Source organism: Apodemus sylvaticus, chromosome 1, assembly GCF_947179515.1.
Source record: "Apodemus sylvaticus chromosome 1, mApoSyl1.1, whole genome shotgun sequence".
Lineage (NCBI taxonomy): Eukaryota > Metazoa > Chordata > Mammalia > Rodentia > Muridae > Apodemus > Apodemus sylvaticus.
Genome location: NC_067472.1, coordinates 107,433,476 through 107,457,304, shown reverse-complemented (window position 1 = coordinate 107,457,304; position 23,829 = coordinate 107,433,476). Strand labels below are relative to the sequence as shown.

Here is a 23,829-nt window from a genome sequence, read left to right as displayed (position 1 = left end):
CCACCTCTGGTAAGGAAGACTAGGGACCCTGGAAGCAGCTCTTACACACCAACCAAGCTCTCAAGCCCAGAGGGTTGCCATGAATGCGATCCTAGGGCCGTGGAGACGGCTCGTTTGGTAAATCTTGTGTTTGCTGATCAAGACGAGGGCATCTCTCCATTGTCCTTTTGCCCTACGGCCCCTTGTCCCCCATCACACAGCTCCACGACCTGAGCCACCCTAGACTAGCCGCCTCTCAGAGGGAGGTCCCTGGACCAGCCTCAGCACCACACAGTTTCCCTAAAGGTCCGGTTTCTGGGGCTCGCTCCCAACCTGCTGAGCCCACCTCCCTTGGGAGGCTGCTCTCTACTTTAACCCTTAGGAAGTGTGCGAGCAGGACTCTGTCTTTTCAGGAGAGGTTGATGTGTGAACCCGGGAGCCCCGCATCCAATATGAAGCACGTTGAAGAAAGTGAGCAGGGCAGAGAGAGCTGGACTCCCCTGTGAGCCCAAGTTCTCACCCGACTGACCCAGAAGGCGGGGGGCGGGGGGAGGCAGATGCATCCTCTGAAGTGTGGGAAGGTGACCCCTAGCTTTGGGGTTCAGCCTGGCTTGTGGGGGCCAGATTCCAGAGGCTCTGCCAAGTGTGAGACTTCTAGCCCTCAGAGGAAGATGACTACTGCAAACAGCCCAGGCAGAAACCTGGCATCAAGTACCCATCTTAGGAGAGGACCTCAGGGAACCGCCAGGAAAAGGTGCCCACTGCGAGAGCTTGCCAAGCCATGCCCACGTCCTAGCTGCTGGGTGCATGGAGCCTGTGTGGCAAGGTCTCTGTTACAGTTCTCAAACCAGGCCTACCAGGCCCTTCCTCCATGCTGTCACCATCTTCCTGTCACCCACAGAACTCAGGGCTTCCCAGAGGGAAGATGACACCATCAACCAGATGACCCCACCCTACACCATTCTCCTTCCCAGGGCCGTCAGCCCCTCGCCACCTCTGAAGCTGGCCTCCATTTTACTGAAGATGATCTGAAGCCACAGTGGGGATTTGAGCTGAGGGTGTCCCATTCCCTGGCAGGAGCCTTGTCCTCTGCGTGAAGCCCAGTTCCTATCACTGCCAACTTCAGTACTGCCTCGTGGACCGTGGATTTGGCCATGCCATACTACCCTCATGGTGGAGCCCCATGGGATCTGACCTTTAAATGGTTAACCGGGAAGCCTGTGAGCTGGGTCCCCCACCCCACCCCCCAGTTCCCAGCAGTCCCCGGCTGCAGTATTGTGGTTTCACGGTCCATGGCTCAGCACAGACGCGCTATGAAGATGCTTGGAGCTTCATGTTTGTCTTAAAAGTTCTCACTTGGCACCTTGCCACTCCCTGGGGGCCTGGGGAGCCTGTAGGGGGATCAGTCAGTCACTCACTTTGGGGGATGCTGCTTGCTGCTGGTACTCAGACCCTGGAGGCCCCTATGTGATGGGGGAGGGGAGAGGGAAACTGGGCCTCAGCAACACCTGCTACCCCTGCATGGATGACTCTGACTATCACATGTTCCACTAAGAACAGAAAATCGGCCCTCAGGGGGTCACCCAGGCTCAATAGACCTGCGGGCTTCAAGATGACCTGCCCTGCTCATTGTATGGACAAGGCCAGAATCTCTGAGCCTGTCCCTGAAAGGGGCCATGATGACCAGCCAAGGGGAGGCCTCCAGAACAGTATCCACCCTGACCCCATTCCACAGCCCTCTTCCCTCCACCAAAGCCATTCATTCCCCAGTGCAAGTTACACACCCAGTTCCTATGTGGGCTTGTGTCCCTGGCCCCAGCACTGGCTTCCGGCTTCCAGTTCTCTTCTCTGGTGTGTCTGACACCTAGTCACATGAACTATACTTTCGTATTGTCCCTTCAAGAGACAAAGTCAGATTCATGATCCTCAACAGGCATGGTCAGCACCCTCTTTGTATAAGGGAAGGTGAACGGGGGAAGAGTTGGGGAAGCCGGGTTCTGGCCCAGCAGTCAGGGCCCCGTTAGTAGCTGATGGGGAACTCCCTGGCTCCCAGGAGCCCACATGAGTAGTAGGTAGGGTCACAGATCAAGGACAGCCATAGCTAAACCCTGGATTCTGGTGTAGGATGGAAACCTGTGCTTAGTTCCTGACTCCCAGTGATGTGATTTGAGACAGTTATTTAACTTCTCAGAGCCCCATTTTCCAGTAAATGAGGATAGACCGCTCGCTAACTGCAAAGCCATTTGTGACCATCTTTACTCTGGTATACCAAATAAGGAGGGCTGGGCCAGAAGAGGTGTCCAGCAAAGGGCAAAGGAAACTGAATTAGGGGTCCAATCCTTCTCATTCTGTTCTACAGTCAAGCAAGGACAGGAGCCTTACAGAGTCACAGGGGATGCGTACGGCAGTGGCTTTCAGGGTCACTAGCCTCCAGTCTTAACCTGCCTGAGCAAAATCCTCCCAAAGAGTCTTGAGCAAGACTTAGTGTCCGAGAGCCACTCTCTCAGAGTGGAATCAATAAGGACCCAGGAAACGTTGTGTCCCCTGTCTAGATGGAAGCAGTGTGCCCATTAAACCACCAAAGGTGGTGAATGAGCTGCCACCGGAGGACTATGTTAAAAACACCCAGTTTCTGGCAGATGGAAGCACCAACGTCAGGAAACGGATGGAAAGCCTTCCCCCATGGGCCCTAGAAAACAGTGCTGCCTTATAATGAGACCCTGCTTGAAATCTGACATCTCTCCCTGCAGACTCAAGCTCCGCCTCCTGGACCGGGTGGGGGAGGGGAGGAGAAGACTCTACTCTCCTGGATCAGTCAACCACTCTCGCTCTACATCCTTAGCCTCACATCTGCCCACCAGAGAGGATGCTGGACAATTTTTTCCCAGCCTCCCAGGGCCCACGGAAGAGCTCCTCCTTGGTTCTCAACCCAGTCTATCTTAGGCTGTCTCCCCAGCCAGAGAAACTGTGGGTTTACCATTTGTCTCGCTCTACAGAAACAAGTGGAGGTCACAAAAGTCAAGTAACCTTGCCCAAGTGACACAGCATGGCAGTACAGGGGCAGAGATGCAGGGGGGGGGGGGGTGCAGTGAGGGCTGAAGAGTTCCGGCTTGGTCCTCAGTCCCAAGAGACCTCTGTAGGGGGGGGCATGCTTGGTTGCCCCTGTATCTCCTATCTCTTGGGGAGCCCCATCCGGGCACAGAACCCATGTGCTTCCTAACCACAACCGCAGCCCCTGGGGCACAGGGAAGCAGGCTGCTCATCATGTAGCTGTGGCACCAGTCCTGCCCTGCCCCCACCTTGAGCCAATCTCTAGGGCAACTCTGACAGAGTGAGAGAGCATCGGACCCTAATGGGGAAGCAGGTAGGGAGAGCCCCAGGCCTGCCTGAATCGTTGTTCTGCCCGTGCTACAGAGTAGCCACAAAGCCCCTTCCTCGCTACATGACCCCATGAACTCAAACCTGGAAATGGTGTCCACCTTACGCTGCACATGAGGAGCATTCTTTTCCACCCACTGGGTGTAGGCCTAGACCTGCATCGACTTCATCCTGTCCTGGTTACCAAGTCCAAAAGAGCAGCTCTGGTCCTTCATCACTTTGGAGTTCAGTCTGACTACAAAGAACGGACAAGGGCTGAGGCGGATGAGCCAGGACCCGGGCAGCTCCGGAGATCGCTTGGTGTAGCAAGCGTGGCTACTCTGCTGTGCTGACTCCTTAGAGCATCAGGGGATGGCTCCTTCTTGAAGCCTTCCCTGACCTTAGCCTAGCCGTGTCAGGGACGGTCCTCTCTGGGGTGTTCGCACTGCTCAGGTCCATTCCACAGTGGACTAGCTGGGAGGAAAGGCTCAGCTCTGAGACCAGCTCTCCCCTGCTTGATGCTGCTCACGTTCCGGCTGTTAAGATAGATTGGATGGCCCTCCTCGAGGCGCTGTGACCATCAGAGAGAACATAATGAATGCGGAGCCAGGCATTGAGGACAGTGGCAGCCCTCTTCTCCCAGGAACACCTATTTTCAGTCTAGACCTAGCAGGCACCAGTGACGTAGAAGGCTAAGTACCTTGAAAAGGCAGCGGCTTTGGGTAAGTTATGAGACTACCATTATGCAATGTAACCTATCCGAGCCTCAGGTCCCCCAACTGAACGTGGGGACCTGACAAGTCTCAGCCACCTGGCTTTTCCTACATATTCCCTCACCCCGCCTTCAACTCCTAGCCTCAGTTTCTCCATCAGTTAGCACCGGACATTGACAGGCTTGGAGATGACTTAAAGGCAGGATAGCCGAGGTACGGGGGAACTCCCTCAGGGCCGTCCCAGGGCCAAAGAAGGGTCACTTCCTTCCGTGCTGGTGGTTGTCAGTCACCTCTGGGTGGCCCCGCGCCTTGGTGCGGTGGCGCCAGGATTTCCTCCGCGGACCTGCGGCTCCGGCACCCCAGACCTAGCGGGCCCACGGCTGCACGTGCGGCTGCCCTGGCCTAGCTTCCTTTGGGATCCTTCTCCCTCCGGGCGTTTTTCGGTTTCAAGCCTTGTCCTAGCCCGGGCCGGGCGATTCCCGAGCAGAAGTGATGCTCAGTGCTTAGGTCCGCGGTGTTAGGACCCCGCGGCTCCGAGCCCCGGGGGGCGTGGTCGGGCGGCGGGTGCTATTTAAAAGGCTGGCGCCGCCCCCTCGCGGCCGGCTGGAGCGGCGCTGCAGCGGCCGGACCTCGGCGGGCCAGACCCCCGGGGTTGCGCGAACCATGCGCGGAGGAGTCAGGCGGCGGCGGCGGCGCTGAGCCAGGTAGGGGCAGCGGACAGTGGCGGTGCCTAGAGAGCGGGGACCGGACCCTTCCTCGGCACCCGGGTCTTAGCGGATCTTACCCAGGGGAGGACTCATATAGGCGGTCCCATTTGACAGCTGGGAAAATCAAGGCCGGAAGCTCCGGGCGTGCCTAGGAGCACATAGCTAAGCAAGCCGATCAGGACTTGAATTCAGATCTGCCCCAGGCGGACCTGGGTTTTCCACACTATCACTGTTGTCTCTGCGCTCTTTGGGGAGACTTGAAGCCGACCTTTTTTATGGGTGATAGATAGGAGGGACCCCTACCCCACCTCCACTCTGACATTTCACATCACAGGCACATTCCTTTGGGTTAAGGTCTGATTCCCCTGAGATGTGGGATGTCTCTAGAACGGGCTGCCCCTAGTGAGTGATTCACTGCCCTGTGAGCCTTGAAGCTGCTCACGCAGGGCCCCTTTGACAGTAGTCACAGCAGACTGAGAGCCCTACTGCTCAGTGTACTCCCGGGTCTGGGCTTGGGCCTGTGGGCTCCTGAGAAACTTAGGAAGGAAGTCTTGGCAGTTGCTTTGGAGACATAGGGGCTGGATTTTGATCCTGACTCTTCTATTTACTGCCTTTGGGTAAGTCATTTCTCTGAACCTCGTGTTCTGGGAGAGATTTCTACAGGGTGCCAGTGGGGTCTGCACTAGTGGAGACCACACAGCACTAAGGGGCTGCAGATCTGGCTGAGTCCCAGTCCCAGCACACCTAGGGGCATCAGGCACTTCACCTTCCCAAGCCTCCATCCTCTTGGTCTATAAATGGGAATTATAGTAATCACCTGACTTGGTGGTCGTGAGAGTTAAAAAACCTGCAATCAACCTAGGGCTTAGAAAAATTTGTAACCTCCTTGCATAGTAGAGGCAGTCTTATTCTTATTATAGGATTGCCCCCATTATCTGTCTGTCTGTTCCCCCCTGTCTCACACACACAGACACACACACAAGCACATACAGAAATATTCTTTGACACCTCTCCAATCAGAATCCAGCCACCTGCCCGCAGAGCCAGGACCTCTGTCCTCAGCACCATCGGTACCTGAGCCATCAGGGAAGGACACTGTAATGTCCCAGTACTTTCCTGGCCACACTCCATCTGATCATCTCCATGGCTAAGGATGGCCAGTGTTGGAATGGGAATTGGTGTGTGCTGTAGATGAATCGCCCAGGCAAAGAGAGAGAGAAAAGAACTTGCCCTGGGGGCCACACCATCGAGTGGTGGGACTTGACAGTGAGCCCTGGGTTCGAGTGCCTCTGATCTTCCCTGTGGGGCTGAAGTTCTCAATGCTGCAGATGGGGCACAGTAGGGTCTTCTTTCCATCATAATTCTGTGGTTTAGTGGGGACTGTCCCTTCTGGATGCACAGAAGTCCCTTGCTGGGGTAGAACAGGACATGGCAGAGAAAGGAAAGATAGGGTCCCTTTGGCCATCCCCACCTTAACCCCAGGTCCTAACTTGATTTTACAGCAGCCGAACTTCTGACGTCATTCAGCCACTTGTTCCCTGAGAGAAATTTAGTGAGCATATACTCAAGGAATGAAGCAAATGAGAAATGGGGGAGGGGGGAGAGTACACCCAGGAGCCTGAGCAGGAATGTTCTGGATCAGGAGGGAGCAGCGAAGCAGAGTCCCCAGGCTGCTGGGAAGGTGCTGATGTGACTGAGAAGTTTGCTGAGGGGAAGAAGGTGGTAGGTGGAGCTGATGGGAGGCTGTGATTCTGAACGTTACTGGAGATTTCAAAGTGATTTGTAAGATCTGGCATGTGATTTAGAAACGTCACTGGCTGCCGTGTATGGGACAGATTGTCCCGTACCGGAGGGAAGCAAGAAGGCCAACAGTGCGGCCGGCTGCCACAGTGAAGGTGGGCAGCTTTGAACCTGGTGGGTTTGGGCAGGGAGGGGACAGGGGGACCTCTCCTCACCTGCATCCCACAGTGGAGACTCACCTTCTGCGGTGCCATGTGGCTTCCCTGTGTCATGAGGTGGGTCCCCCACGGGTACTTTCTTTTCAAGAGGTAGGGAATCATAGTGAGGTGTGCTCTGTGTCCTACACTGGGCTGTCCAATGCTCAGCAACCTCGAGAGCCCGGAGAACACAGGGCAACCGTGGGAAACCAGAAAAGGCTTCCTAGAAGACATAGCATCTAAGCTTCAAGGGGTGAGGAGATTCTCAGCTGCAGGGGAGGCAGAGGGTGTGAGGGCTCCAGAGGTCCAAGGGAAGTACGTATGTACTCGTGTACTCATGTTCAGGGCCCAGAGAGAAAGAGAGAGAGGACACTGACTAGTCAGGTGGGAGAGAAGGCTGGCCCAGAGAGGGCTGGCTGCTCAGGCCCTGAAGATGAAGGCCAGGGGCTTTCATTTAGCTCTGGGTATGCTGATGTTAAGAAGGTGGGGGCTATGTTTGAACCAAAAGAACAAAATTTTCTGTGAACTCACAGCCTGCAGTGAAAAGGGAGTGCTGTGGACCAGACAGGGCCCGTCTCTGGGGAAGCCGGGAGGGAGGGGTGAAAGGGTCACACTGGCCCCTGCGTGTCTCAGCAAGATGGGCAGCCACAGCATTGAGATTCATCCCCAGTGGGTTCTGACAGTCAAAAGAGCTGGCACAGGCCTGCAGATCTCCCCCAAGGCCATCTTCAGAGTGGCAACTCTCATTCTCTCACGGAGCACCCACTGTGGAGACCTCCAGGTGTAGAGGGGTAGAGCCCAGAATCTAAGTCTGCCATTTAGCTGTGATGCCTTAGCTGTATTTTATAGCCTCTCCAAGCCTTGGTGTTCTGGTTTGGTTTGTTTTTTCCCCGTCTATAAAATAAGATGTGTAAGGAAACAGCCCTGAGTCCGTGTGGGGACTAACTGAGTACCAATCTTCAGGTTTGATGGCGAGGTATAGTAGGCTGCCACACTTTCACAGACTGTCTCAGTTATCCTCAACAAAACTTGACACGGTTGCCATTCACCTCCGGAAACTAGGTCAGAGAGATGACAGACCTGTGTAAGGTCGGTCCCACAGCAGGTGCCTAGCAGAGAAGAGAGAGCGCCATCAGATGTATCATATCAGCCTTGAGTGCTGTGTTCCCTCCTTGCGAGCACACTGCGAGGTCCAGGCTGTGCTCTCCCTGTTTCCCAGCACACAACTAGATATGAGGTGACATTCAGTGTGGGAGTAAGTGAACGCATTCATTCGCTAATTAACTAAATTAACAGACTGATCTGTGGTTCCCCAGCACATGGCTCAAGTCTACAGGGATTCACCCCTGCTGAGAGCCTCTGAGGTCCCCATGGGCCCCTGCACTGGCTGCTTACCCCGCAGTGGGCCCATGGGGTAACCATACCTTCAGTCCTGGTAGCCATAGCCTTCAGTGAAAGTAGCTAGCTGGCAGCCTGCTGGGGTGGGGCTTCCTGTCAGCGCCCTGGCCAGCCCCTAACAATGACAAGGTCTGAGAATTCCAACCGAAAGTAAAAGGTCAAAAGGAAGGATTTGTGGAGAATGGAACATTCCATTTGGGGCTAAGGACCTGGGATTGGGGCCTGGAGAGAAATTGAGTTAGGGGCCCACCTCCCTCTGGCCCTGCCCTAGGACCCCTCTGTCTCCTAAGCACCCCTCCCAACCGTCTTCTATCAGGGTGACCCTCTTTAAATTTTTCTTATCACATTCTATTTATTTGAAGAGAGGGGTGCATGTGTGAAGGGGAGTGGAAGTCCAGGAGGCAGTGTTCTCTGTCTACCTTGTGAATCCCAGGAGCAAACTCAGGCCCAAGGGCAAGGGCCATCACCCCTGAGCCAGGTCAATGCCTCGGGTGGGCGTTAGGTAAACACAAAGCAGACAGGCATACATGGCTTTAAAAGTCTTGCTTCCCCCAGTAATGACTCAGCTTGCCTTCAAACTTGCAATCCCTGGCCTCCTACCTCAGCCTCTTAAGTCCCAGAATACCACTCCTCTGAGCTCCCCCGAGGCTCTGTGTGCAGCCCACGTGGCTCCTGCTTTCAGTCTAGGATCCTCGAGGGAGGGCAAGTGGGTGCTGCTGTCGGTGGAGGGAGCCGTGGTCTCAACATTCCTTTCCTCTCCACCCTAGGCAGAGCCATGAGGCACCAGATCCTGCTACTCCTGGCCATGCTGACCCTGGGCCTGGCTATCTCTCAGCGTCGAGACCAAGTGCCCTGTAGGACGGTAAGACACCGTGCAGGCAGAGTAAGGGGCCCGGAGGGAGGGGGGTTCCACAGCCCAGTCTAGGTCAAAGGTTAGAAGACCCAGAAAAGGCTAGAGCTTTGTCTCGGTATTTGTTGAGCATTCACTAGGCTGTTGAGAAACCTGCCTATTCAACAGTATGATTTGTTCCCATTTTACAGAAGGAAAAGGTTGGAGAGGCTGGGTGACCTAACTGAGATCATTTAGTGGGGAAGTGCCCTCTATTCCTCAAGTTGTCCCTGTTATAAGCAGTTGGCCTTTTGGGAAATGCTGCGGCTACACAAGCTGGGAGAGACTCCGCTGTACTGATCTTCCTGGGTACATATCCCTTCCCTGGCCGGGCTCCTGGACTTGGCCTGCCTTCTAGAATGCTCCCCACTCATTACAGCCAGGTCAAATGCCATGATGCCCAGGAAGCCTCTCCCACCATTGAGTGGCTGATTCCTTCTGGTGCTCCCTCCTCTGGCTCCATGTCCTCCACCCATCTTCATGCTGAGCAGACTGAGGATATATGTTGCTTCATCCACAGCCCATGATGGTCTTACCTGACTCTCCAAGAGCTCCTAGGAGACAGAAACCACACAGGCAGATGCTAAAGACATTGTGACCCTGGAGGGTATAGGAAAAAGACCCTCTAAGTCAATGGTTCTCAACCTGTGGGTCTCCACAGGGGTTTATATCAGATATCCTGCATATCCAATACTTACTTATATTAGAATTCATAACAGTGGCAAAATTATAGTTATGAAGTAACAATGAATTAACTTTATGGTTGGGGGTCACCATAACGTGAGGCACTGTATTAAAGGGTCACAGCATTAGGAAGGTTGAAAACCACTGCCCTAGGTATACTTGTGAAGCAGGACAGGTCTGCCACCAACTGCACTTGGGCACAGATTGGATAGCTGTGTAAAGAGGTCAGAAATGCCAGCGGCCCTTCCCAGGGTCTGTATGCCTTCCTGTGGCCACTAATTCTTTCTTGGAGACCTCATGGGGCAGGGACTCTCTGAGAAGCATGAGATAGGAGACTTTCTGAACTGTCAAAAAGAGTTCTATATCCAGCTGCAGAAGAGACATGTGACCCTGTGGGTCCTGGCCGCAGAAGGGACAGAGACAGGATTCAAACCCTGCTCCCCCTAGGCTGTTCATTGCCAGAACCTCTCCTCCTGTGTGTGGATGGGAAATGAAGCTGGATAGCATGTTTTCCCCTAGAAAGCAGAGCAGTGGCTAATTCAGCAGAGGGAGGGAGGATGCTAAACCCTAGCCAAGGCCATCTCTACACTACAGACTTCTGGCAGTCAGTCAGAGCTCAGCAGTAAGGGCTACGAGGGTGCTAAGACGGCTCAGTCCTTCAGGCTCCTTCTGATGTCTGGGCTGGATCAAAGAGGTGGGTACCAGGTGCCCCCTGAGCCTCTGCAGTATCTGATGGTCTCAGGTTATGCCAACTCCTGTCATGGTTCCTTTGGAGCTGGTGTCCTGAGGAGCCTCTGCTTATCCAGAAGGGAGAGTCCATGGGTATGGGCTTACATGGGCAAGTAGGGCGTGCACACTGCAAATGCTAGCATTGAGTTCATCTCACTGCTGCTTACAGCAGGGTGGTCCTGGGAGCTAGGCACCAAGTAGGTGTCCAGTTTCTGCAGGTGGCAGCGAGGGGTGTTTTGGGGTTTCCTAGAGCCTCAGGTGGCAGATTTTTCATAAGGCTAGTCAATGTATTTTATGCAGTAGGCATTCATGCAGGTGCCCATGGGCAGTGGTGCCCCACCTCACCCCTATTCACTTGGGGTCCTCAGGGGAAGGGGAGCCTCAGAGCTAGGTCAGGCAGGGATGTCAGGCTTGTATTTCTTCCTTACTACCTCAGCCACTGGACCCCTGTGACACAAACAAGTTCCTCCCAGGGCAGGCCCTAACCTCAGCATCTGGACAGCAGGTGGACTGGCTCACTCTGTCCTAATGTCTCTCTCTGGCTTTAATATGAATACTGGATTAGCTCTTTTCCTTCCAGCATTGATTGGATCAAGGCCCTTTACACACAGATGTCTGCAACTCATTCATAAAAGACATTTCCGGAGGACTTTCTTTGGGCCAGATCCAAGACATCCGTGTCAATCAAAGTGGCCCCTCTCCATACAGAGGTCACTGTCTGGAGGTCCCCATTCAGTCATTGTTCTGGGACACCAAGCTGTTAGGAGAGGGCCCAGTTAGGGAGGGCCTCTGTAGAAGACATGTTGGCATTCCCCACGAGGAATTCTCATGCAGATCTGCTCCATGCATGTCCAGAGATGGTTGTGCAAGAGTGTGGGACCAGTGCTAAGCAAGGTCACTGCATGAAAACTGAGTCGGGGTGAGTGGGCAGGTTGGTCAGTGCCAGAGTCAGTCTTGATGGACTCTGCTCTGTGTTTAGGCCAAGGGGACCATAGGCAAAGTGGGGTTCAAGCAGTGTATGGGCCTTTAGCAGGTGGGTAGTTCAGAGGGGGTTGATGGAGACAGGGGCAGAGGGGCAGAGAGGCGAGGGGCAGGGGCAAACCTAGGCTGGCTGATGTAGACATCACACTCTTTGCTAGGGAGAGCGGGAGTACCTGGGGTGAGAATCTGGGAGCACAGGTGTGCATTTTCATAGAATTATGACCCTTAAAGATGCATTTTGTGGAAGAAAGAGAGTTGCTAAGAGGCCTGTGTTCAAATCCCAGCTCCCTCCATATCAGCTGGGTGATCCTGAAGTCTCTCTTACCCTCTCCAACCTGGACTTTGGTAAAAATATATAATTATATCAGATTGCCCCTATACACTGGGTGGGCTGTTGTAAGGCTCTGAGAAGTTCACCAGTCTGAAAGCCCTGCTGCATAAAGTAGGTGCCGGGATGGACGAGTTATTGGGATAAGGTACTGATGTGTCCTGTTGATGGTCATTCGCTTAAATTGACATCAGACAGCACCTGTTGGGTTCTGGCATCCCTTTATCCTTATTCCTGCTGCCTTTGGGATGCTGTGCTGGACCAGAGCAGGCCACTGATAACAGGGTAGACAGCAGCTGCAGAAAGGATCAAGGCCAGAGCCTACCCCAAGTCACAGCAGGAATGCAGTCTGAGCTGGGCTGGCTCCACCAAACCAAAGGGGCTGGCAGGAAAGCCTGCGGGTTTCCCTGCTGCAAACATCTTTTCCTGACTACACTCTGGCTTTGTATCTGGGATATGGCAAGGACCCAGGTGTGGAACTGGAAGCTGTGGGCCCATCTTGGCCATGTTGCGCCTCGATTCTGCATCACTGTGAGTGGGACATGGCTTAGTTTCCCACAGAACAGGACTATAGTCAACACATATGTATTCTTAAATCTGTCTATTTCTGTCTGCTACTCCCTTCTGCCCAGTACTGGCCAGACTGTCAGTCAGGGCCAGAGAGCAGCATGGGGGGCGGGCATCAGCAGGGTGGAGGCAAGGCTAACATCCTGGGAGTCTGGGGGAAGCACCCCAAGCCTCGGGAGAGGGCGAGTCATCTTCCCTACAGACCCTGTCTCCATCTACTGTCCTGTCCCCATTAATGTCAGCTTCTTTGCCACCCTTGCTCTCCCTAGGTGAACAAGGAGGCCTTGTGCCGCGGCCTTGGCCTGCTGCAGGTCCCCTCGATGCTCTCATTGGACATCCAAGCTCTCTACTTGTCCAGGAACCAGTTGCAGAGCATCCTGGCCTCCCCGTTAGGCTTCTATACAGCACTTCGTCACCTGGATTTAAGTGACAACGAGATTAGCTTCCTCCAGCCCGGGGTCTTCCAGGCCCTGCCCTACCTGGAGCACCTCAACCTGGCCCACAATCGGCTGGCCATGGGTATGACACTGAACAGTGGCGGTCTGGGCCGCCTGCCCCTCGTGGTCTCCTTGGACCTGTCTGGGAACAGCCTGCATGGCAGTTTGGTGGAGCGGCTGTTGGGTGAGGCCCCGAGACTGCGCACGCTCTCACTGGCAGAGAACAGCCTCACTCGCCTGGCACGCCACACCTTCTGGGGTGTGCCAGCAGTGGAGCTACTGGACCTCCACAGCAATGTTCTCATGGAGATTGAGGATGGTGCCTTCGAGGCCCTGCCCCACCTGACTCACCTCAATCTCTCCAGGAACTCCCTCACCTGCATCTCAGACTTCAGCCTCCAGCACCTGCAGGTACTTGACCTGAGCTGCAACAGCATTGAGGCCTTCCAGACGGCCCCGGAACCACAGGCCCAGTTCCAGCTGGCCTGGCTCGACCTCCGAGAAAACAAGCTGCTCCATTTCCCTGACCTAGCCGCGTTCCCGAGACTCATCTACCTGAATGTGTCTAACAACCTCATCCAGCTCCCTGCGGGGCTGCCCCAGGGCAGTGAGGACCTCCATGCACGCTCTGAAGGCTGGTCAGCCTCTCCACTGTCCAACCCTAGCCGGAATGCCAGCACCCACCCCCTCTCCCAGCTCCGGAACCTGGATCTGAGTTACAATGAAATCGAACTGGTCCCTGCTAGCTTTCTTCAGCATCTGACCTCCCTGCGCTTCCTCAACCTCAGCAGAAACTGTCTGCGATCCTTTGAGGCTCAGAGAGGGGCCTCCCTGCCCTGCCTGGTGCTTTTGGACTTGAGTCACAATGTGCTAGAAACATTAGAACTGGGGACCAAAGTCCTGGGGTCCCTGAAGACATTGCTTCTACAGGACAATGCCTTGCGAGAACTTCCACCCTATACCTTTGCCAGCCTGGCCAGCCTACAGAGACTCAACCTGCAGGGAAACCAGGTCAGTCCCTGTGGGGGACGAACGGAGCCTGGTCCCCCAGGCTGTGTGGACTTCTCTGGGATCTCCACTCTTCATGTTCTTAATATGGCAGGGAACTCGATGGGAACGCTCAGGGCAGGCAGCTTCCTCCATACTCCACTCACTGAACTGGACCTCTCTGCCAATCCTGGTCTAGACGTGGCCACAGGGGCCTTGGTGGGCCTGGAGGCATCCTTGGAGGTGCTGGAGCTCCAAGGCAACGGGCTCCTTGTCTTGAAAGTGGACTTGCCCTGCTTCCGTCACCTCAAGCGCCTTAACCTGGCTGAGAACCGCTTAAGCCAGCTGCCTGCTTGGACACGGGCTGTGTCCCTAGAGGTGTTGGACCTGCGCAACAACAGCTTCAGCCTCTTGCCAGGCAATGCCATGGGTGGCCTGGAGACCAGCCTCCGGCGGCTGTACTTGCAGGGAAATCCGCTCAGCTGCTGCGGCAATGGCTGGCTGGCGGCCCAGTTGCACCAGGGCCGAGTGGATGTGGATGCTACTCAGGACCTAATCTGTCGCTTTGGCTCCCAGGAGGAGGTGGCCCTGAGCCTAGTGCGTCCAGAGGATTGTGAGAAGGGAGGGCTGAAGAATGTCAACCTCATCCTCATCCTCAGCTTCACACTGGGCGCTGCCATCGCCCTGGCCGTGCTGGCCACCTGCTGCTTCCTCCGCAGGCAGAAACTCAGCCAACAGTACAAAGCCTGACTGGCTGGGCAGCCTCTTCCGGCTCCCAGAGGGGCAGAGAGGTTGGGTCCAACTCAGGTTACACAGTGACCAGGGACTCGGTGTCCTGCACACTGCCACATGGGCAGGTTCCTCCCCAGGCGGCATATGTGGTCCAGCTGTGGTCCAGCTGTGGAGCTCAAAGTGGAGCAGCTTACTGCACAGAGGATGCCGGCAGCTCTGCTGAGCATCTGTTTCACGCCACACCCATCTCCGGGCACTAGTAAATGAAACACGCGCCTATCCTCTGGCAAGAGAGGCTGTCACAACCTCACAGTGACCACACAGAATGCTGGGGTTGATGTGGGGAGGTAGTGAGCCTCCAGGCCCTGCAGTCCCCAGCTGGTCATGGAGAACCCACCCTGACTGACCGTGTTAGATCAAGGGAGCCAATCCATGAGAGGATTTATCTGAGTCCCTTCCACCCAGAGCTCTGTCGCATCTGCTGATAATGACTTTCAGCCTCTCTGGAAATGAAGAACTCGTGACCTGGAGAGAGAGCCAGAACCACCCCCAGAACTCTTAAATCTAGGCTCCTAGGCTAGATTGTGCAGCTCCAGCTGAACCAGCTTAAAGTGCGGTCACCTAGGCTCCCACACAGGCCGGGCCGTCCCTGTCCGGCCTTGGACAAGCCTTTGTCTCCAGTGCACTCTTGTATCACACACACTGACCCTGGTGCTGCCTATTCCCCAAACTCCTGCTCGGGCCTCCTTCCACCCCAGCCCCACCCTGGCTTTTGAGCCAAGACGGAGAGCCTCAGCTATCTGGCTGTGTTTTGTGCTCAGCTTAGCAGCTGCAGAGGCGAATTCAAGCCAGCTCCCAGAGCTCTCTATGCTATCTGGGTTACACACAAGGAAAAACAAGGTTCCTTGCATGTCTCCTTTGAGAGCCTCGTGGCTGAGAGAGATGCCAAGGCCAAAACCGAATCAAGTCCGTGTCCTCCCATCTGTGGGGCCAAAGCTTTGCCAGTGCAGTGCCTGCAGGCTGTCAAGTAGACAGGAAGTGGCCCCGCCCTAAGCAGGATCCAGGCACACTTGCTGCACATCCCCACTCCCTCTGAGACAGGCACCCACAGACCCTCTGCCTCCCCGCCTCAGTGTCCCTTCTCTGCAGAAGAGTATGAGTTCTTCTTTTCTCTTCTGGCTCCCCAAATCCCATTCCTGGAGTTTGAAACCATTGAGTGTAATCTCCCCACTGAACAAACAGAGAGACTTAGGTACAGGGCCTTGCTCAGAATCACACAAGTCAATGGAGGAAACTGGGGGGGAGAAAAGCGACCATTGCACGGTGACAGAGCGTTCGCTCTGTGTGCTCAAGGCCCTGAGCTAGATGCCCACAGCTGTACCTGTGTCCCTACACTCAGCAGTCACAGCACGAGGCAAGGCCAGCCATCATGCCAGTCCTCGCCAGGCATGGGAAGTAAGAGGGAAGATGCCCCCACCCACTCCCCCTTCCCCCGACTCTCCCCTCATTCTCCAGACCCATGGGCTGCAGGGGTTCCCTGTGCTCAGCCTACAGTCTGCCAGAGCATCAGTAATGCATAAGATGAGGAGAACGCCATTCTCTCTGCCTCATTCTACAGGTGAGGGAACTGAGGCCCGGAGAAGGTTAAAGGCTCGGAGAACCAGTGGGCAGATCCAGGGCTAGAACCCTCACTGGGGCAGCTCATGGGGACTAGGTGCTGCTGCACACGGCTCTCCTCGGCCTGGAGGCCAAGGCATGGGCTGTGCCGAGCTCTGAAAACACTATATGATTGCTGCTCTCCGCTCCAGGCCTGGCCTCTCCAGGCCCTGGGGCCCGCCCGCTCTTTGTATAACTCACATGAATGTATTAAAGTATAATTTTGGAGAAACTGTGGCCTGCCAGCCTGCTTACTTTGGGTACCCCACACCCTCACACTGGGACCCACACCCTTGCTTCTCCCTCAGGTTCCTTTATTCCTTTGAGGCATCTGGGGGTGGGGGGAAACTGAAGCTCTTGGCCTGCTGGCCACTTCATACTGAACGTCACCTATGCCCTACCCCAACTCTAGAAAGTAGCGAGTGTGGCTTCTTTGCACCAGTCTGCTGTGGTGTGTCCGATGTGTCCCCTGCCTTTCTCTGTACTCACCCCCCATCTTAAAATCAGTGAAAGACCCCTGTGCCACTTTCCCATCTCACCCACCTGAGGCAGGTCCCCTCCCCCACTCCACACCTCCTCCCATCTCCCCCAGTCTACCCTACCCTGCCTTAGCTGAGGTCTCCCAAGGCCTCCTTACAAGAGCTCCATACCTTTAGACCTTTGTCCCTGGACTCCACGGCCCCCCACCTCACCCTCAGCCCTCCTCACTCCATACAGGAATCTGTCTCCTCCATCTGAAGCTACTTGTTCCCCAGTCTCTCTGTCCTTCCTGACATCGAGGCACCACTTGAGGGAGGGAAGGAGGGAGAGAGAGAGAGAGAGAAAGAAAGAGAGAGGGGGGGAGGGAGTTGGCATGTCAAGAGGGTCTCAGTGAGCAGTATCAGCTCAGCACACCCACACTTGCCCTCTGCAGGGGCAGTCTTCCACCCCAGCCTCCTTTTCCAGCAGCCTTCCCGACCTCCGAGCACCCTGGTCACATCTCCACAGCGGGAGTGACCCCTGGGTCCTTCCTCCCTGGATGGGCAGCCTTGCCTTCTCCTAAAGATCCCCAGCCTCTCACCGCTGCCCTACTCCCAACTCTCCCAACTCTGGTTCTCCAGAGGAGGAGGAACTGGATTTCCATTTTACGTGTGTGTGTGTGTGTGTGTGTGTGTGTGTGTGTGTGCGCTAGGGATGTGAAAGTACACAGTAGGGGATCAGTGAAGGCAGAGTTGACCAGGCCCAGGCCAGCGAATGGGCTGGGCTCAGCCCAGGGCCTGGACCCCAGCAGGCCTGTGACTTCCTTTCCTGACAAACAGCAGAGCCTATCCACCTGGCCTAGGCCCCCCAGCGCGACAGAAATTCCTGTTTTCAGGGAAACATGGACACAGGAGCCAACTAGGTCATCAGAGCCATCGGTTTACTAAACTTTCATCCAGTTCCAGGGAGAGCGAAGCCCTCACGTGCCATCTGTCAGAGGCCACCTGGAGTGTCACCCCCAACCCTTCCAGTTCAGTAGGCTCTTGGGGTGCCCCACCCCCTTCAGTTGTCTCACCATCTCAGTGCCCCCGATCCAGGGGCCTGGGTCAGCTGCCCACTCCAAACAGCCCTGTCCTCCAGACAGCCTGCAGGAGCTTGGGAGGAAGATACCTGCTGCCGCCCTGCCCCTTTCTGCTGTCCCCCTCCATGGATTGACCACACTAAGCGTATCCAGCTAAGTGCGGGCTGAGCAGTGGATGGAGTCTTCTTCCTACAGTGTTGGAAGAGGTTTATACCGCATCTTCACATTCTAGAGCTGAGACCTAAGCCCAGGCTATTCCCACTCTAAAGCCAGCAATTTTTTTTTTCTTATTGGTTTTCATTGCGGTTGCTGATTGTTTTTATTATGTTTTATTTATTTGCATCTGTGCACGTGTGCATGGAGGTCAGAGTACAACTCGTGGGAGTCAGCTCGCTCCTACATTGTAAGTGTCGAGGCTGGAGATGAGATTGCCAAGCTCAGCAGCAGTTTTCCTCACGAGCCACCTTGCCTGCTTCCTCTTCTTTGTTTTTTGACTCGGGGTATCCTGTAGTCTAGATTGGCCTTGAACCGATGACCTTCAGCTCCTGTCTCCTCCTGCCAAGTACTGGGATGACAGGCGTGTGCTACCATGGCCAGCAATGAGCAGCATGGCAGTCCTGGCATTTGACCCTCGCAACCCCAGGCTCTCCTCTCCTCTGCCAGGCATGTCCCACCCACCCCGCCTCACCAACCCAACTTCACCTGCTACCGTTGGACTGCCTCTACTGAGGAGACAGCCTGGATGGCTTCCTCCTGCTGCCTGGATCCCCATGGGACCCTCACACCTAGCCCTGAGCAACGGTCTGGTCCACCATTAGACTGAGAGCCCTGGGGGAAGAATTCCTACCCAGAGTCCTCTGGGTGTCTCTAGGGACTTTGAGCTCAGAAAAGATTTCCAGAATTATTGGATCCTGCCCTCCAGGACTTATGAACTCTTGGGCTTCTGACTAGTCTTCAGACAGACCCAGGGGATGCAGAGAGGGCAGAGGCCAGCAGGACATGGGCTATCCAGGGCACGTATGTGTGCTCTCTGGCTAGCCTCTGCTGCCCTGTCTCCCCTTGCCTTGAGGACTCTGTCTTATCTGTGACCTTCCGTTCTCTGCACTCCTCATCTTCTCATCCTGCCCCGCCCCCCCCCCCCCCCCACACACACACATTAACACCTCTATTTCCCTAGAAACAGTTGTGCTGAGAACAGGAGGGCAGGGAGGAGGGGTGGCCCGAGCTGTTTATAGGAACTGGAGTGGCCCCGCCCCTCAGCTCTGCTTGCAGCACAGACCAAGCATAATAAACAGCTTGGCTCCTCCCCAGCTGTGCTTTCCCTGAATTCGGCCTTCCCAGCTTCAAGCCTCTCACGACAGCTGGTTCTCAGGACCCCGTTCCCACCCCACTCCACACAACTCCCACCTCCAACCTCCCATCAGGCTGGCCTGGAGAGAACTCTGTGAAGTTCTCAGATCCCAGGCCACCTCTGCTCTGGAGGTGAGAGTGATCTGCCCTGTTGTGCCTCCACTTCTCCATCTGTATAATGGGCTCTCTCATAAACATGCTTATTTGTAATGCATGAGTGCTTGAACATACTCGAGGTCCGGGGTGCTGGGTCTGTGGGAAACCTTGGGACACTTAAATAAAGCCTCTGCTGTGGGAGGAGAGGAGACTCGACTGTAGCACAAGCCAGGAAGCTGTCAGTGGTGAGGGAGGTTTTATGCTCTGAGAGTTTGTTTGCAGCTAGGCACAGGCCTCACAGCTGGAGCTCTGAGGGGCTTGGAAGGCCTATGAACTGCCTACAGGGACAACAGGGTGTCGACTTGAGCAGAGAGGTCCGAGGGAGAGCCCCATCTGGCTGCAGGAGAGCCAGAGCTCACTGGACTTGCAGCATCACTCAGCATTCTGGAATCTTCTCTCAGCAGGAGAGCCTCCAACTTGGCCAGCTCCACCTTTCCAAGTTGTGGATGCTGTCCCAGGATTCTGTCGTGTGTCCACCCCGCCTTCCCTAAAACACCCTACGAAGCAGAAGACTCAGTGAAACCTACTGACCAGCAACAGCAACAGCAACAGCAGCAGCAGCAGCAGCAGCAGCAGCAGCAGCAGCGAGTGCTTTGGAATGAATTAGGCAATACATGGGGGAGTAAAGAAAAGTGGGGATCAAAGGAAAGGGGCCGTCTGACCAGAGAAAGTGCTGCCAGCAGGAGCCAGGAGGACTTCCTGGCCTTCTCTTTAAATAATCTCTCTCTCTCTCTCTCTCTCTCTCTCTCTCTCTCTCTCTCTCTCTCTCTCTCTCTCTCCCTCTCCCCCCTCTCCCTCTTTCTTTCCCTTCCTGTCTCCTTCTCTCCTCTCCCTTTCCTCTAACTCCCTTCCTCCTCCCCTCCCCTTCTCTTCTTCCTCCCTCCCCTTCTCCCTCCCCTCCCCTTCTCTTCTTCCTCCCTCCCCTTCTCTTCTCCCTCCCCTCCTCTTCTCCTTCCCTTCCTCTCCTCTCCTCTCCTCGCCCTGTTCCCCTCTCCCATATACACATTAAAAACAATGACAAATTGTGCTGAGCTATGACAGGAGAGTCAAGGAAACAGGGAGTGGGACCCAGGTCTCTCTGAGGACCTGCTGGGGGCTGCGAGATGTCGGAGAACTAATCTGAGAGCCGAGACGCTGGCTGGATGATATCCCCTCAGATTTACCTAGACACATTCAGAGAGCAGAGACTGAGCTGTGGCCCCGGGGCTGAGGCCAGCTTTGCTGAGAGCGGTGGCTTCTGAGATGCTCTCCACCCTGGCCCAGAGTTTGTTGATTCCAGTTCAGGAATCATGAAGAAAACCAGAGGTGGTGGTGGGGAGCAGGAGGTGTGTTCTGGGACTCAAGCAGAGGTGGGGAGGGGCCCGGGATGTGTTCTAGGACTCAAGCACTGTGCTGTGGGCATGACAAGCCCAATTCCAAAGGCCCCAGCCTTCAGAAATACTACTGTTCTTTTTGTTTTTTGATTTGTAACATTTATTTAGGCAAAAAAAAAAAAATCTCAATCTGTACACACAACATTAATACTTAAGTGACGTTCCATCTGAATACACAGTATGATGTATGGGCAGAATGCTCCTGTGCACCAGGCCATAACTACAACTCCTCCAGCCCAGACAATCCAGAATTGTATCTGAAATGCACACAGTCAACATTCTGATGAGTTTTGCATTTCTTGGAAAGAGTTAAATCCCATCAGAATTCAAGCACAAGACTTCTGCTTCTCACATGCTTAAGTCCAGCCTTTGTCAGAGGAATCCTAAACATCGGAGATTTTGTCATTAATTTAGTGACTTTTATTTTGGATTTTTCAGACAGGATCTTTCGTGTAGCCCAAGATGGCCCAGACCTCATTCAGTAGCCCAGGCTGGCCTCCCAACCCCCAATCCTGCTCTGCCTGTGATGGAGACGTTAAAAGCTGGTTACGTTTGTTATATTTACTTCTCTATCTACTGTGGAGCTTGAGAGTACATGATGCACACATGGGGACCAGAGACAACTTGTGAGACTCAGTCCTCTCCCTCCGCCATGACGACTCCTGCCGTAGCGAACTGAACTCAGCCTTGGCAGGAAGCACCTTCACCTACCGAGCCATCTCGCTGGCCCACAAGTCAGTGACTTAAAAAACGTTTCTGCTTATTATCTGAGAATTCAAACTATTCTTATTAGTTTGCCAGAGAACGAATGGTTTCCGCTTCTGGTCTCTCCACATGGTTCATGTCAGCCCGTCCCACCAGCTTCCCCAACCATAGTCCATCCTTCTGTCGGGCCGCCATGTGCTTTCCCCAGGATTCAGCCTATGCTGAAGAAAAACAAACTGTGCAAACACAAATATGTGTAAATTAGAGATTTTCTCCCGTTGCTTTATCAAACACAAAGGGCTGTAGACTGTATAGTCTCCTGTACCTTAAGACACTGAACCATATTCCAAAGCGATTCCCTCAAACGAGCAGATGTAGCACCGTTTGTTCTTTGGAGTTTATGATATTCCAGTGTTAATGTTCTTGATGTATTAACTATTCATTATAGATGGACATTGCTTCCCTTTTTACATTTTTTGGGAGAATTTCATACATGGATACGACGCCTATGTGATGTCTCCCTCCTCTCTGCCTCCAGCTCCTCCCACACCCCAATTTCATGATCTCTTCTGTGATTATTATTGTGTGTATATGCATGGATGTATACATATACGTATACATAAATATAACCTACCAGTCCAGTCAGTGTCGCTCACCTGTGCAGTCATTTATGGCGGGCAGCCTGGGATTGGGTAACCCGTCGGGGCCTCCTCCCTGGAGAAGGCTGAGTCTCCCTCTCAGCAGCCATGAATTGGCATGTAGGAGTGGCACCTTGAAAGGTTTCCTGCACACACATTGGAATGCCAGCTGCTGTTTTCCTTGTCCAGGCCTTGTTTAGGTGACCACATTGTTAAGATGTCATGGATATTCTTACCTAGCAGTGGAGATACCGTGGTTGTGAAGGTGGTTTTCTCAGGGCGATGCTTATCCATTGAGTTTCAGATGTTCTGACTCCTGAAATTTTCCAATGCAGGAAACTCGACTGCATAATTTGTGGTAATGAGGAACTAGGTTCATGCTCTCCTCTGCTAATGAAGATGATTGTCAGTGGTGATGGTGATGATGGTGGTGATGATGATGATGATGATGGTAGTGATGGTGATGATGATGGTGGTGGTGGTGATGATGATGATAATTCATTGATACAGCTCCTGTCATACATGCAATAACTTATAAACCCTAACCTCTAGTCGTCTGGCTCTTGCCATCTTTCTGCCCCCCTCTTCCTCAGTGTTCCCTAAGTTTTAGGTGTAGAGATTATGCTGTAGATGTTATCAATGGGATGGGCCAAAGCCCTCAGGCTCTATGTCTCTGGAAGCTTTCACAGACACAACCCAATGTGTGTGCTTCTAAATTCAAACAATTTAATAATCAAAAATGTCACTGCAGGACTAGGTACATCCTCTCCCATTGAGGCCAGACAAGACAGCCCAGTTAGGCCAAAACTCAAGAGATCCGCCTGCCTCTGCCTCCCAAGTGCTGGGACTACAGGCGTGCAGCACCACACTGAACTCTTCTGTGCTTTACATGTAAATGTTTAAAAAGTGTTAAATATTTTACTGTGTATGTGTGTGGTGTGTATGTATTTATGTATGTATGTATGTATGTATGTATGTATGTATGTATGTGTGTATACATGCACTCATGCCGTGGCACACATGTGGAGTCCAGATGACAACCATCAGGGTTTGGTTGGCTCTCTCCTTCCACTGAGGGTTCTGGAGACGGAACTCTGGTGGTCTGGCACGCAGAGCAAGCATTTACCCCCTGAGCCACCTCGCTGGCCCACATTTAAGTTTCTAAGTAACCTGAAATAGACCTCTACTTATGATCTGGACAAATATCAAGTTCTAATTGCTTTCAGATGAATTTATTAAATTTTACAGGTCACTCTGTCAAACAATTATGTTCTAATGTGTATTCGGGATCTATCTGAACTCTGACCTGTCCTATGCCGGCTCCCCGATGACTGGTTTTAGCTTGGTTTGACACCTGCAGACAAGCCCTCTTGCTGAGCTATCTCCGCCAGCTCTGGGATAGCCTTGGGAACCGCTGCCCACGGAGGCCTGACAGCCGTGGCTCGTACATCTCTCATAGAAACTGCTTTGGCGTGGAAATGTGGTGAGGTCTGATCTCTCTCCCATCTTTCTTTTATTGTTGGTTTGTTGTTTGTTTTGAGGCAGGGTCTCTTGTATCCCAGGCTAGCCTTAAACACTACATAGCTGAGGGTGATATTAAAATTCCAGTCTATGTGACTCCAACTTCCCACACTCAGACATTGCTACCACACCTGGATCATGCATGACTTTCTTTGAGTAGGTGCTCCCTTGTTCAATTTACATCCTGGTATTTAATCATTCGGTGGTATAAATGAGTTTACAAATATTTATAAATTTATAAACATCATAAATGTCCATGTCTATAAATCAGAAAACCATTGACTTTTAACTTTTTTTATAATCAAGGATTTTGTCATTTGATTTTTTTAATTTTAGTTGCCTGCTTGACCATCTGACACCCTCCCAGTTGTCACAGACCTCCATCTGCTCCCCTCCTCTCCCAGCTCACACCACAGATTTCCTTCTCAGGCTCCTCTTCCCAAGGCCTCAGTCTCCTTGTTAGTA

At 53.7% G+C, this 23,829-nt stretch overlaps 1 protein-coding gene and 1 non-coding gene across 6 annotated transcripts; both read left to right on the top strand.

Annotated features, from left to right (window-relative positions):
• The first annotated feature begins 3,279 nt into the window (after window positions 1–3,279).
• Lrrc32 (leucine rich repeat containing 32) lies at window positions 3,280–16,314 on the top strand. Of its 5 annotated transcripts, none has more exons than XM_052158139.1 (3): window positions 3,280–4,058; window positions 8,859–8,953; window positions 12,539–16,314. In XM_052158139.1, exons 2-3 carry the CDS (start codon window positions 8,867–8,869, stop codon window positions 14,441–14,443), a joined length of 1,992 nt encoding a protein of 663 aa, XP_052014099.1. In that variant the 5' UTR covers window positions 3,280–4,058; window positions 8,859–8,866; the 3' UTR covers window positions 14,444–16,314. The 5 variants fall into 5 exon arrangements, with proteins under 5 accessions (XP_052014099.1, XP_052014094.1, XP_052014109.1 ...); XM_052158134.1 differs by lacking the exon at window positions 3,280–4,058 and adding an exon at window positions 4,356–4,753; XM_052158149.1 differs by lacking the exon at window positions 3,280–4,058 and adding an exon at window positions 5,334–5,373.
• A 5,757-nt stretch (window positions 16,315–22,071) lies between these two features.
• On the top strand, window positions 22,072–22,232 carry LOC127676644 (U1 spliceosomal RNA). Its single transcript, XR_007976089.1, has one exon. It is a non-coding gene; the product is annotated as a U1 spliceosomal RNA (small nuclear RNA).
• Window positions 22,233–23,829: the final 1,597 nt, after the last annotated feature.